This window comes from Mauremys reevesii, linkage group 15 (genome assembly GCF_016161935.1).
Source record: "Mauremys reevesii isolate NIE-2019 linkage group 15, ASM1616193v1, whole genome shotgun sequence".
NCBI classification, from domain to species: Eukaryota; Metazoa; Chordata; order Testudines; family Geoemydidae; genus Mauremys; species Mauremys reevesii.
Genome location: NC_052637.1, coordinates 31017794 through 31032476, shown reverse-complemented (window position 1 = coordinate 31032476; position 14683 = coordinate 31017794). Strand labels below are relative to the sequence as shown.

Sequence of the window (14683 nt, the reverse complement as noted above, 5' to 3'; positions counted from 1 at the left end):
GCATCCCTGGCCTACAAGTGTAGGTGAAAATACCTACATTTTAACACACACACCTAGCCACACCCATGTAATTTAAAAATGATTGGGTGCTGCATTTAATTGTAGCAATCATATTTCTATTTAATCAGTTCATTCCAACTCTTAGGCTAAGCCTTGTCTACTGAAGCTGCACTTGTTTAACTTGAATTGGTTTAAAACTCAGTTTAACTAACCAGTGTAAACCTGTGTGGGCACTCATCAGTTTAAGACTGTTAATATCAAATTTAGCTCACACCTGTAACTTTACAAGTAATACAAATAAAATATAAATAAGTAAATAATATAGGTGTAAGCTAAACTGACACAAGCCAGGTTTAAATCCATTTAAGAGTGTTCATACACAAAGTGGCACCAGTTTAAGTAAACTGGTTTAGAATCACGCTTTTGGTTAAACCTGTGCAACTTTGAATTTAGACCAGGACATTGTACTCCTGGCATAGAGTTATCTCCTGTCCTTTTGCTAGATGTTCCTTCCCCTCCTGGCTTCACTCCATTTTTCTTTTCCTTTTATAAAGCATGTATCTTGCTGTGCATGTGCTGTTCCCGCTTTTCATTCTCTTTCCCTCCACTTTGCCCTTCTCCTCTTTATTTCCTTACTTTATTTTCTGTTCTCTATCATCTCCTGTATGTTTTCTCTCTCCTTTCTTCTCCCAAGGGCCTCAAAAACTTTATTCCCACACACGCACTCTTATCCCCTGCAGCCACAGGTATCCCACGTAATTTTCTTTTACCGTTGTTTTGCAACTCAGCATGTCTAATAATTTACCAGAGTAAACAAACCCAAAAGGGGTGGATGAACAGATTCCATTTGAGTCCAGAGTAGGTATGAAATTTGTTGTCCTTGTCTACAAGAAGGCTGGTCAACACAGGTTCAGCCTGGAACGAAGCTGTTTGCCCTCCTAGTAGCAGGCTGAATTCAGGACACTGGACTAGATGGACTACTGGTTTGACCAAGTATGGCCATTCTTATGAATGCAGATATTACAGCAGTTTGGGGAAATAGGACAGGACAGGGAATTTAAAAGATTGTTGTACGGAAATACAAAGATAATGAGCAAAAGCCTTATGTGTGGGTAACTCTTCATCGCCTGGGGGAAATTTAGGCCCTTCCTAAAGCAAAGGAAAGGCTCCTACCCAAGGTTCTCTACTACAGGAAGAGTTAGACGTTATAGTATTTGTTTATTTACATTTGTAATTTCAAGGGAGAGTGGTCCCGTCATTTTTCAGCATAAAATATAGGGAAGAAAACATTCCAATTAACAGTAAGAAGCCTGCTTTGAATGCCACTCAGAGTAATAAATAACCAGTGGGTTGCACCCAGGGATTGGTAATTTTATGCCTAAATTAAGCTCATCAGTCACTCTTAAAGATGACTTATCAGGCAGAAGTTGTAGTTAAAGTCTTATTTGGTGGTGTGCAACACTATCATGGCAGAAACAAGATTACAAAAATCACTTAAGATATACAATGTTACATTGAAGAGATCCAAAAGAATTCTGGACACCTCTCACTCTACCTGGCAATTAGCCCAGGTATATTACCACCTGTCAGTTATTTTAACACTTATATAGCACCATTCATCCAAGGATCTCAGAATGCTTCATACAAGTGGGCAAGCATTATTATCCCACTGTACAAATAGGAAAGCTGAGGCACAGAGGGTTTTTCTTGATTAGAAAAAGTGGTCAAGTTCAGATCAGGCTTGGCTAATACAGGTTAGCAAAACCTGACTTTTTTTTCTGGTGTAGATGCCAGGTAACATCTTCTAGGCTACAATTTGACTAGCTAAAGGTGTCTAAACTAGGAAAAGGGTCAAATTTAGGTTAGGCTCAGCTAGCACATTAGCTAAATCCAATCTAAACTCAACTACTTTTCCTAGCAGAGATGACCCCAGAGAGGTTGAGCATCTTGCCCAACATAACACAAAGCAGATCACTGGCAGAGCTAGGAATTGAACCCACACCTCCAGACTGTCAGAGCTCTGATCTGACTAATAGAACATGATACCACCTGGCAGATATTTGAAGCCATCACTCGTGCATATCAAACAAGTTGAGGGAGTAAAGTCACCAGCCAACATCCCTGCTAGGTTGATGGAAACTTCACCCAGTCCATGTGAGCCGTGTGCCATGTGCGAGAGTTGTATACATTCATTCATTCACTTCCCAACACAGCTCCCCATCCCCACTGAAGGAGCAGGGTCCCCAGAGCAAAGCCTTTCCTTCCGATCACAGCCTATGGGGAAGCTTTCCTCTCTGCCAGCTCAGCCAGCTGCTTCTGGCGCCTCTCCACCACATCTTGGCGCTTCTTCTCATAGCGCTCATACTCCCTGGCACGGAGCTCCTCCACCTCGGGGAAGAAGCGGTGCCTGAGACAGAGAAAGATGGTCACTGCAGTTAAGTGAGGGCCCCCACCAAAATCCACCACACACAGCTGAGACCCCCAAGGCCCCCAGCGCCCCCCCCCACAGCTGAACTCCCCCCAATCCCTGCCAGCCAACCCCCCCCAGCGCCCCCCACCCAGCTGAGTTCCCCGCAATCCCTGCCAGCCAAGGCCTCCAGTGCCCCCCCACACCTGCCCCCCCAATCCCTGACAGCCAAGGCCTCTAGTGCGGCTCCCCCCCCCAGCACTTCCCCTCCGCTCTCTGGCGGCCAAGTCCCTCCTCCCCGCACCTGTACACGAAGGCGGTGGCCAACGCACACAGGATACTGCCGAAGAGGAGGGGCTTTGACAGCCGCTTCCGCGCCGACATGCGACCCACCATGGCGGGTCGCAGCGGGGCACCGTTACAGGCCTCGGGGCCTCCCGCCCCCCGCCAACGTCACGTCCGGCCGCGCTCTCAGTATTTCCGCCCTTCTTTCAGGGTTGCCCTTACGTCATTTCCGCCCTGCTGCCTGGGTCACCTCGTCTGTGCCCCGCGTGGTGCTGGGAGCGGTTAGTGACGCCGCGCGGGGGCCTGGGTAGCAGCGTGGCAGGTCCCGTCCTGGGTCCCTGCCCGCCCAGCCTGTGCCCTGCGCACGTGGGCCCCTGCCGCGCTGCTGGGCTGAGAGCTGCGCCCCACAGGCCCCGACCCCCCGCTGGCGCCCTCGGCGCAGCGCCTGGGACAGCGCCGGAGACGGTGTAAGCCCCCAGCTGGATTGTAAAGCGGGAGGGGCCTCCTGTAACCCGGCCAGGAGGCACCTGGGCCGCTCGCAGTGTTGCGAGCTCTTCTGATTGTCAGTGAGAGTCTTGCAGTAACTGGAGTTGAGGGTTCTTAAAGCCCCAGCTCCTGGAGTCCTGTGACTATGTGAGAAGCTTTCATTTAAAAAAAGTCAGGTTCTATCCCTTGTGGAGAAAAGCATGAAAATGTGATCCAGTGCAGCCTAAAGGTTTAGAAACCCCCCAGTAAATAGAAAGAAACAAAAATGGATTATTTTCTTTGCAAATCTTGTGGTTTTTAAACCAATCTCATTATTTTGTGTATCTTGACTCTCAATTTTTGAATGTTTGGGATTGGCAATAGTGCATTTTAAGCATAGAGGGCGTTTCCACCCCATTCAAAGTGGCCTCATCTACTCTAGGAAAATCAACATAAATCCACCAAAGGTTGCAATGATGGAAACTGTAGTGTAGGTGAGGAGCAGAGGTTTTTACCAGCATTCATCTAGCCTACTCAGAAGACACTACAGTAAAGACACTCATGGGTAGTCTATGATACCACTAATGGAGCTGCACCAATGCTAGACCAAACATGGGACAATTGTCAATGATTCTCAGGGCAGATAAGGCATGTTTAAACCCCGTTGTAGCTAGCATGGTTCTGATCCAAAACATGGACAAGGCCTGAGCTTGTAATACTGCCAGTTTTAGTTCCCTCAGTAAGTCTAAAGGGAGGGAAAAGAAAATCAATTGAATATTCTACACTTGTTAGACTGTTTTTATTAACCTTGCAGTGAAACTGGGGCCATTCAGGACATCATGAATAAAACTTAATTTTCTCTCTCTAGCACCATGTCCCAAAAGCAGCGGGATCTGCTGGAACTGGGGCGGCTTGAATACTTACAAGCGCTGGTCACCGAGTTCCAGGTAACAGAGAGTCCAGGTGAGCTTATTTTTTTCCTTTTATTAAAGTATATTCCAAATGTCAGGATCATAGCTGGCTCACCAGTTGCTGGTTTTTTTTCCTTCAAGAATTAGACAGCCCAGCCCATTTCAGCTGCCGCTTTCTTCACCTAAATGCTGCTTATAAATTGCAGAAGCCAAGCAGCAAGTACTGGCTAATCTAGCCAACTTCGCCTACGATCCCAAGAACTATGAATATCTCCGACAGCTTCAAGTCCTTGACCTGTTCCTGGATATGCTCACAGAAGACAATGAGATCCTTGTGGAGTTTGCAATTGGTAAGGAGTGGATTTAAAACTATCTGTAAAATGAACAATAGTAGTTCCAAGCACTGGTTGGATACTGATGGGTCAGGGGATGCTAGCCTCACTGCTTTGATTCTGTAGTCACTTGAATTTGGGAGAGAGGATCAACCACATATGACAAACCATCTGTGGCAGATGTTGATCAAACTGCTTAATGCAATACTGGAAGGCCCTCAGATACTACAGTGATGAGGGCAGTATAAAAACCTATATAGAATAGCTGGAACAGGTGAGAGAGATCAAGCTAGGGGCTTGAGGTGAATTATTTCACATTAAGACAAGTCTCCACTCCACTAACATGCTGCAGAGCTGAAAAATAAACAAACTACTTTCTAAGACTAGGTAAAACCCTGAATATTGGAACAAAAAAATCTAGTTTAATGATAATTTTTAACCCACGTCCCTACTGTAATGATACAGTCATTGAGAACAACTAAGGTTTTGCCATAGAGCATGAGCAAGTCCAATATGGTGTTACTACGATTATTGTTGAGAATGAATCCTCTAAAAGGACCTGTTGTAAATAATATAATGAAGTCTTCTGAGGAATCCCGTTAGAGCCAGTCAGCATGGATTCAATACAAACTGGAAGCCAGACACGCTAAATTCAAATCCTGAATGGTTAGCAGGGTTAGATGATGTGATGGTTGAATACACATAGCCTTGTGTACTTACTACAGCTTCCACTGGCGGAGCTGCACTGGGGATGTTATCGATCAAATGTTGCTAGTATGGCTGCACCCTAAGTGCAAAGTGCTGTTAGTACAGGATACATATTAGTATTTGCACCAATAGAAATTAATTTACAATATCTTAATTAGTATTAATAATGCCATGCTACTTCTAATAGTACCTCTCATAACTAATTAAAGTCTCACTATAGCCCCTTTGCAGTACAGAAGGTATTTCTAGGAATCTCTCACTCTTTACTGGATTGTAGCCACCTCAGAGATGAAATAAGGCACTTCCTTAACAAAAAAACAAATCTTTTAACCCCCCTCTTGAAAAATTTACCAGAGGATTTTTAAATGACAAGTTCTGTGTTTGTTTAATCTCCTGTGAAAGATGTTACCTCTAAGAGCATAGCGCCCCCTAACATCATATAAGGGAATGAGTGCTTTGGTTGAAAAATCATTTTGAGGAAGGAAGGACAGACTTTTGAGAATAAACTTAGTCCGGGAGCAGGGTGGACAGTTTTCCAACTACTATAAATATATTGTGGCCAGTTGATTCTATGTGGGGACAAAGGTCTCAGTGAAGTGCAAACCAGTATTTTGTTTTTGGTATAGTATGTACTTTATATACCAGTAATGAGCACATTAAATTGGGTGGAATTCACACCTGTAGTTAGTTCAGTGCAAGTCTATGTATGGACACACTTAATTCACAAGTGTCCTATTGTGATAACTTAAGTAGGTTAGTTTTCTTTGAAAACAAAAACATCTGTGTTAGACTTGCTCTGAACTAACTAAAGGCATGAACGGCAGCGATCGGTTATTTTGATCTTAGTTACTGTGTAGACAAGCCCTAAGAAAGAGTTGAGGCTCCTGGTTGCAGCAATGCCACTTGAACCTCAAGAGGGAGTTAGTTAGGTGTTAAGAGGGTGATCTAAGGTGGTGGTAGCTGGTGCCACACTCCCTCTCCTTTCTATTTCAGGGGGTCTTTGTAATCTCTGTCTGGATAAAACAAACAAGGACTATATTTTGGAGGCAGATGGGGTGGCACCTGTAATAAACTGCTTATCCAGCTCAAATGAGGAGACCGTGATGTCAGCGGTGACTACTCTGATGTACTTGACCACACCACAGTCTCGCCAACAGACCACAGCGCTCCCAGTGGTGGAGTGCATGCTACGTTTCTCCCTCTCAGCTAACAGGAGGCTAAGCAACCTAGCAAGGGTCTTCCTTGAGGATTACTGCTCTCCTGTGCAGGTGGAGGAAGCCAGGAACCTGAGCAAACATACAGCTGTAGGGATCCCGCTCCCAAAGGACTGATGTTATGCAGAGCAGATGGAGTAGTTTAAGATTATTATTGCGTGAGAAGAAATATTCTTGACTCCATCTTTAGAGCCCCCTCCACCTGCAGGATAGGTCAAGAGGCTGGTGAAACTAGTGAAAGACATTCCTAAAAATCTGCCTCGGTTTGAAAGGGGCAGGTGGGGAGCCGGGACATGAGTCCAGAAGCCAAGATTAGCAGCTAAACTGCTACAAAACAAATCATGGCTGTTAAAGAGCAGGACAAGCGACTCCTGAACCATCATCCAAATAACCATTTCTGATGTTACCATTTCCAGTGTGGTTGTCAGGTAATGTAAACCCAACACAATTCTTTTACAGCACCTTCACCCTAGCTGCAGCTATTGCTGCCCGTCCTCTCAATTATAGCTTTGAAACATGTTTAAATCATAGGGTCTTTATTTCTCAGTAGGAAAGAACGCACCTTCTTCCCCTTACAATTTGTAGTCTGATCACATACCTCAGGACTAAGTATGAGCCAGCATCCTCATACCACAGGCACCTGGCCAGTTAATTAGCTCTACTGATGTTAAATATCAATAGGAATAATGTATTCTCCCCAACATAGCTGGTAGGAAAGATGCAGATTAAGATTTCAAAAGGAATACTAACAGCAGACTGCCGCTCAGAAGGACAACCGGTCTTGTAGTAGCTTTTGTAAAACTTTGAATAAAACATTAAGTGTAGACAGTTCTGGACCAGACATTCACTGAGTACAGCATTTGCAACCCAAACCTTAGCAGCTCACATTAATGCAGGAGAACCAGGAAGTGAAACTATCTACTTTCATTATGCACCAAGCAGGGGAAAAAGTGGAAGGGTGCTGAACAGCCAATCTGGTTTCGTATGCCAGATTATTAAAATGGTTAAACTGTTGAAAACAAGATTTTGTTTCCTAACGTGACTGTGTCCCTCATACTTACAGCTTCAAATACTGCGTGAGTGGACGGGACAGAGGGCAGAGTGCTTTCATGGAGTTTCAGCAAAGAATCATGGAGTTTTCATGGAGTTTTACAGGCCTGCTTCCTCTTTCTAATTTCTTCTTCCTTCCTTCCTGCCAACCCAAAACATGCTACCTAACGTTATAAGCAGCTGTTCATCTCTTGTCGAGTTTCTCCCTCCAAATAGTCTAAAGATACAGATCTTAAAAAATAAGCTTTCTATCTTTGGCCCTTAAAACTGCCCCTACCCAGATCAGTGCGCTTCCTTTAAATGGGATTTCGTTGCCAGTTCCCAACCTGTCCGTTTCCATTGGCAATGAGACTAGCATAGCATTTTTTTTCCGTATTACTTCTGCGTTTGCTTTCCACTATCCCCCTCCAGTCGTCGGCCCACGACTGCAGCCGCCTACGTGGGGTCTGAAGCTCGAGATGCTTGTTATGGCAGCAAGTGAACAAGATGTGTTCCCAACTCGGCTTAGGCTCCGCACCTGAGAAGAGCCACAATGGAAAGCTGAAGTTAGTTGTTCTTTTTCCCAAACAACAGTAAATCATCTGCTGTGAAATCTCCACCTGAAGTTTCCCAAACCTTTAATGGTGTCTTTGTCATCGAACAGGAGGTCAGCTGACACAATTGTTTTATCCCGGGTCAGAATCAGTCGCTCCACAAACTCAGGACCCAAGTGTTTTTCCACCCAGCTGTACTGTTAGGGGAGGAAGTAGAGCATTAGAAGAATTTTACTTAGCACAAATTTGACTATTTATAGCATAGTGATCTCATGCTACAGGCCCAAATCTCTTCTAGGAGTGTTATGAACCTTGCAATTGACTGATGTGAACTGTACTTTCAATGCCCTTCGCTCATGACTGCACTGGGTACCTGAAGTTAAGCCGGTGTAAAGCAGCATGAGAGGAGAGTCAACCTATGGCATATACCAGGCCCTTCATTATCTAACCCCAAAGTACTTGAGGAATAACCCCTCTCTCCCTGCATTCCTGCCTGCCAGTGATCATCTCTCGATTTAGTCAGGATTTTCTCACAGGAGCCTCTGGCATGCAGTCCCTTCCCAGTGCAGTGCATCAGACACCCCTTGGTTGCCTCTGGAGTATGTAGTGAATCAAGCCAGCATCTACTTGACCATATTGCATCTGTTCTTTTACCCTCCCCCACCCTTCCCATGCCATTTCTTGCTACTGTGGGTATGAGTTGCTGAAAGTTGTTGTTTGTTTGTCTGGCTGGGTTTTTAAGTATTATATTCTGGCTTCTATTGCGTAAGACTCAGATGCCTTGCAAAAGGCATGACACAGTACTACTTCTGGCCTTTAATACTTCCTCTCAGTCTGAAAAGCTGCCACTCAGATGGAGTATTTTTGCATGCTGGGTCCTGCAGACTTCACAGGCTGCAGCTTGGCTTTGCACACATTGGTATGGTACTTGGGCATGTCCTAACAGTTGAAAGGGGCTGGATTCTGCAATAGCAGTCTTAAAGCAAGGGTGGGGGGGAAGCTCCAACCTTCTCCAGGATGCAGTGCTCATACTTCAGCAGGGGGCTCGTGCAAATAAAAACTTCAGTGCTAAAAAGAAACAGCCCTGATTAGTAGTCATCAAACATGGAGAATAGAAAAGAGCTGTGTACTGCAAAGTGTTCTTACTCCTGCATATGGATCATTTCCTGCATGGCTTCAATGGCTCCTGGAATCGGCTCCAACCCCAGAAAGAAGCCAGGTGACTCATAGACACTGGCTACCTTAGCCTGGAAGAGAGAGGAGGAGAATGAGCAATTTTTTTTATTGTAGCTTTCTGCATAATAGCTATTGAATTTACCCTGGGGTCAAAAGGACCTATTTTGTCCACATTTCAGAGGGAGACCAAGTGGCTGAGATCATTGGTAATGGGTCACAGTCTCACCCACTGGTTGCCAGGACAAATCCAGGCCAGGCAGGTAATGACTGGAAGTTGTTACCATCTGGTGGCCTGTGTGAAGTGAGTTGTTGGATCTCATTCCAGTTCCCAGTAGATATATATCCACCTCATTACAAAAACAAACAAACATGCCACCAAATGAACACCCCAAAACACCACAGCATGATAATTAGCACCCTCAGCAGAGGGGCCAAGGACAGACTGGGACTCGGAGACTCCGTTGTCCTCACGCTTTACAGTTGATCCTGCCAGGCTACGACTGAAGCATACTGGAGGGAGGTTTGCTGTGTTGCTCTCCATGCTGTTGTATATGTGCTCTCTAAGGCCTCATGCAACATGATTAAAATGTCTAAGAGCAGATTCTGGCTTCAGTGCGACACGGTGATAACATCAGTGCAAACTCTATTTTAAGATGTTTAAGTTAGTGGCAAAATGACCAAAGCGAGGAAATTCAAAGCTTATTTACTTGTATTTTGAAAAGCAACAGAGATTATGCCTTCTGCTGAACACAGGCTTGTCACTGACCATTTGTTTCATACATCTGTAGCCAAGGGCCTGATTTTAGAGGCTGAAAAGGACCAGGCAGAACAATGATAAGTGTAATTTTTAATATAATGCAGCCTCCTCCTGTGACTTGCTGCTACAAAGACATTTCAATAATACAGGGCATTTTGTGGTCCCTAATCCTCATTGCCCCTGTGAGTAGATTTTAGCCTGACTGTTACAGATAAAGAAATGGGGCTTAAAAGCACTCGTCCATGGTCATGCGAACGGGCAGAACTGGCTCTCAGTCTGGTGAGGTCCTTGTTCCCTGTCTCATGCATAGTTGAGACCATGCTGCTGCTCTAATAAATAACAAGACTGACTTTTCTTGTCCGTTTCTGGAAGTAAATAAGGGACAGAATCATCACTGTGCTCTGGCCCCTTTTTGCTGGCTAGTTGGCTGGAGAACAGAAGTGTTGCAAGGCAGGTAGAAGGTCGCTCTGGAGAACACCTGGCTCAGAGAACCTTACACCAGGTGCAAAGCCATCTCCAGCAGCCACAGGTGCAGGGACTGTTCTGGAACAGAATGGAGGCAGGGAGGGGGCACGAATGAAGGTCCCAGCCAGGACAACCAGCACCCTGGTGATTCTGCTCCGCCGCCCATTGAAGCAGAGGAACAAGTTACAGCAGCCAGGGGTGGCTCCAGGCACCAGCACAGCAAGCGCGTGCCTGAGGCGGCAAGGTGCAGGGGGCGGCCTGCCGGTCGCTGTGAGAGCAGCTGTCAGGCTGCCTTCGGCAGCATGCCTGTGGGAGGTCCGCCGGTCCCATGGATTCGGCGGTGGGTACACCGAAGGCGTGGGACCAGCGGACCTCCCGCAGGCGTGCCACCAAAAGCCGCCTGACTGCAGTGCTAGGGGCGACAAAATACATAGAGCCGCCCCTAACAGCAGCCCTCATTTGCATGGGGGGACTCCACTGTCCCCCACAGCCCATTAGTATGGGAGGTACCCCTCGGTCCTGGTGCCTGTGTTCCAGGCACAGGGATGAGCCTGCTTGTAATAATAAAAGAGTTTATCTGCTTCTGCTCCACGCTCTCCTTCCCCTGCCATAAACAGGACACTCCTAGGGAGCTCCACAACTGACAGTTTTCAGGGGATTGCTGCTCATTCCTCAACAATCGGAGCAAGAGGGAGTGTTTTGATGCAGCTGCCCAAGCTGTGATGACGTGGGGAGGAGGTGGAATAACGTGACAAAGACATTTTGAAGTTGATGGAAACCAGACCTTTAGAAGGAACAGGAAGGTTTTGACCTACACCCAGGCAGGGTTTAAGAGAGTGATCATAAGCCAGGAGAAAGTTCACTTTCAGAGGAGACTCCCTTAAGGGTAGCAAGGGCCTGAAGTGAGACAAGGGCACAGAAAAGGTGAGTTAATACTGCTGTCCTGTAGGATTTGCTATATGGTTCAGAGGCACCGTTGTCCCCTACTAAGAAGCTACACTGCCTGAGGTGGGGTGTAGCCCTCCATACATTTAGTTATGAGCTTCCTCATTCTAAACACAGCAAACAAAATTAAAAGTGTCATTCGTCCACCTTTTAGTTGGACATAACTGGTCTGCACTCAACTCAAATCCATTAAAAAAAAAAAAGTTTCCACTGGGTGGTTGGTCCGTGATCTGTGTGAAATCACTTGGGGAGTCTCAGTGCTGGTTGTAGCAGAACGCTACTCACATCACAAAACCCACCACAACTCTTCACCCTCTCATTAGCAATCACAATAGCCTAAAGGATTGAATAGACTCTGGGGACTAAGCTCCCACTCACACTTCGGGTATGTCTACATGGGAGCTTGGGGTGTAATTTCCAGGTCCAGGAGACACACGTGCACTAGTTCTGATTGAGCTGGTGTTCTAAAAATACTAGCTATGGTAGCATGAGTGCTGGGACAGGCTAGCTGCCCCAAGTACATGCCTAGGGTTTTACACAGGATTGTACCTGGAGTGGCTAGCCTGTCATGCCACTTGCGCCGCCACGACTGGAGAGCTAGCCCGTATTGCACTCACTCTGCAGCAGCAGCTCAGCTCCTCCGTCACCAAATTTTAGTGAGTGGTATTGCGCCACGTCACAATACAACTCAGTTTGGCAGCCCGCAGCAAACTGCCCCCTTCTCTGGGTGGCCCTGGCTGCCCCAAGTTGTTGTTTGTTAAGTTGTTATTTTTTTTAAATACTTATTACAACTCCAGGTATTCTTGTTGTGCCTGCAGATGTCAAATCCTTTTATTGAATCTGGCTAAGCTATGATCCAGGTGTTGTAGTGTGAACACCTATGAGTTGGGAAGCAGAACCCAGATCGTTTCACACAGACAACTTGGCAGTCAAGTAAAGCAAAGAGAAAGGAGTTAAACACCAATAACTTAAAAAACAGAGCATTTACAAAGTGAAATTAGGTCATCTTAAATTATGACCATAAATAGAAAGGAAGCAACACTTAATATTAAAACAAGAATTAACAACTAAAACTTGGAAGTAGGCAATGGTTAAAGTTCATCACAAATGAACAATTAATAAAATACCTATTGATTAGGCAAGGATTAAAATACCAAACAACAATGACATTTAAACACCAAAAAGTACTAAATGGTATTTAGTAAAGGGGCAGAGAGGATTATTTAAATTTGGAACTAAGACACATGCCTGTAATCAAATAATTTAAATCAGCGTAACAGATAGAGCCCCCAGTCATGATTAAATTTTAACCTGCTAGGTGCCATACAGACACATACAAAGACACGGTACCTGCCCTGGGGCAGAGACAGTTTCTTACACGCATGTACAGCACCTAGCACATTTTGAGAATAACCACAATTAAAATTAACAGTTATCAGATGGTAACAGCTTTCTTTCATCCTGACCTCAGAGGGATTCAAACCAGTGATCTAAAGGTGCTGACTCTGTAGCCCACTGGCACCCCTGAGTTTTTTGGGGGGTGGGCAGTATGGGTATGAATCAGTAATAGGATCTGACAAACCCACAAAGAGGCCAAAATCCACCTTGCCACCATGAGGTGGATTACAGACTCACCACATAATAATGTATAGACTAGCAACACAGACAAGAGCACTTAGCCTAGCAGAAGAAAAATGTTTGCCCCAAAGCATCTGGATACCAGGGTCAGATTCACTCAGAGGATAAACTATTTTCATTTCAATTGGGTTGGGTTCCTATTTATTTAATGTAGAGGACAATGAAGATGGTCAAAAGTTCCTAGTATAAAAATAGCCACTAACTACAAGCAAGTGAATAGCCTGATCAGATTAAACCTATGAAAATCAGACTGGATTGAGTGAGCCAAGTACCTAGTTCTGGTGACAGAGAAAAAGAGGAACATAAATAATGGTCTTTTAGCTGCCACACCAGCCCCGGGACTTTGGTGGTGATGGTGAGCAGTCCTCGATATCGGGACAAAGGGCATCCCGACCGATGTGCAGTCGGGACGTGGGACAAATATTTTAAAATTGGGACCGTCCTGATAATATCGGGACATCTGGTCCCCCTAGGCCTCACCAGTGCCAAACGGGGGAACAATCACGTCCCTCAATCTGCTAGCAATGCTCCTACTTATACAGCCCAAAATGCCGTTAGCCTTCTTGGCAACACGGCACAATGTTGACTCATATCCAGCTTCTCATCCACTGTAACCCCTAGGTCCTTTTTTGCAGGACTGCTGCCTAGCCACTCAGTCCCTAGTCTGTAGCAGTGCATGGGATTCGTCCATCCTAAGTGCAGGACTCTGCACTTGTCCTTGTTTAACCTCATCAGATTTATTTTGGCCCAATCCTCTAATTCAGTGGCTCTCAAACTTTTTTACTGATGTCCCCTTTCACATAGTGAACCTCTGAGTGTGACCCCCCCCCGATAAGTTAAAAACACATTTTAATATATTTAACACCATTATAAATGCTGGAGGCAAAGCAGGGTTTGGGGTAGAGGTTGACAGCTTGCAACCCCCCCATATAATAACCTTGCGACTCCCTCAGGGGTCCCGACCCCCAGTTTGAGAACCCCTTGTCTAATTTGTCTAGGTCCCTCAGTATGCTATCCCTACCCTCCAGTGTATCTACCACTCCTCCCAGTTTAGTGCCAGCTGCAAACTTGCTGAGGGTGCAGATCCTCCAGATCATTAATGAAGCTACTGAAGAAAACCGGCCCCAGGACCAACCCTTGGGGCACTCTGCTTGATACTGGCTGCCAACTAGACATGGAGCCACTGATCATCCCTGTACCAGCTTGCTCTGTCCCCCTTGCTCTGACACACCCCTACCCTGCATTAGCACCCTCCCCCTGCAGCACATCTGCCCAGCCAGGGCACACTGCCCCCAGCCCACCACGCAGTGCAGCGCATCGGCCAGCTGGGGCACCCCCTTTGCCCACCTGCCATGCTGGGCAATACTTCTGCCTAGTCCCACTGCCCTCGATCCAGCCCCCGCCCCCGGCCTCTCACCCCCAGGTCCTCCCGCAGGCAGCGGTACTGGTCCCGGACTGAGAAGCCCCGGCGTTCCGCCAGCTCCACGTGGGGTTCCCCAGGGTAGCGGGCGAGGAAAGCCCGCAGCACTCCGCCCTCGAAGTCAGCCAGCACCCCGTCCATGTCCACCAGCGCGCGGACACGGGACGCGGCCGAGCCCGCCATAGCGCCCGGGGCCGGCGGCCGCGGCTAGAGTAGAACCCACGTGGTAGCAGGCGCGCGCGGCGGCAGCCGCCTTAGAGCGCCTCAGTGGCTAGTCTTCAATGGGACTGGGCGGAGCTTGTCTTCATGAATATGCATCAGTCCCTGGCAGGCCGGCGGCTGCAGGGGTCTCCGCGCTCGCGGCACTGGGGATGGCG

At 46.6% G+C, this 14683-nt stretch overlaps 2 protein-coding genes across 4 annotated transcripts; one reads left to right on the top strand and one right to left on the bottom strand.

The window, feature by feature from the left end:
- The first annotated feature begins 2925 nt into the window (after nucleotides 1–2925).
- On the top strand, nucleotides 2926–7469 carry ARMC7 (armadillo repeat containing 7). Of its 3 annotated transcripts, XR_005588433.1 has the most exons (5): nucleotides 2992–3159; nucleotides 4026–4120; nucleotides 4275–4418; nucleotides 6102–6750; nucleotides 7386–7469. XR_005588433.1 is itself a non-coding variant. In XM_039501462.1 (4 exons), exons 2-4 carry the CDS (start codon nucleotides 4030–4032, stop codon nucleotides 6437–6439), a joined length of 573 nt encoding a protein of 190 aa, XP_039357396.1. In that variant the 5' UTR covers nucleotides 2926–2973; nucleotides 4026–4029; the 3' UTR covers nucleotides 6440–6847. The 3 variants fall into 3 exon arrangements, 2 of the variants coding, with proteins under 2 accessions (XP_039357396.1, XP_039357395.1); XM_039501462.1 differs by lacking the exons at nucleotides 2992–3159; nucleotides 7386–7469 and adding an exon at nucleotides 2926–2973 and having other exon boundaries at nucleotides 6102–6847; XM_039501461.1 differs by lacking the exon at nucleotides 7386–7469 and having other exon boundaries at nucleotides 6102–6847.
- Nucleotides 6842–14543, bottom strand: NT5C (5', 3'-nucleotidase, cytosolic). Its single transcript, XM_039501460.1, has 5 exons — nucleotides 14304–14543; nucleotides 9052–9152; nucleotides 8913–8973; nucleotides 7988–8102; nucleotides 6842–7889 (listed from the first exon to the last, which is right to left on the bottom strand). Exons 1-5 carry the CDS (start codon nucleotides 14487–14489, stop codon nucleotides 7669–7671), a joined length of 684 nt encoding a protein of 227 aa, XP_039357394.1. The 5' UTR covers nucleotides 14490–14543; the 3' UTR covers nucleotides 6842–7668.
- Nucleotides 14544–14683: the final 140 nt, after the last annotated feature.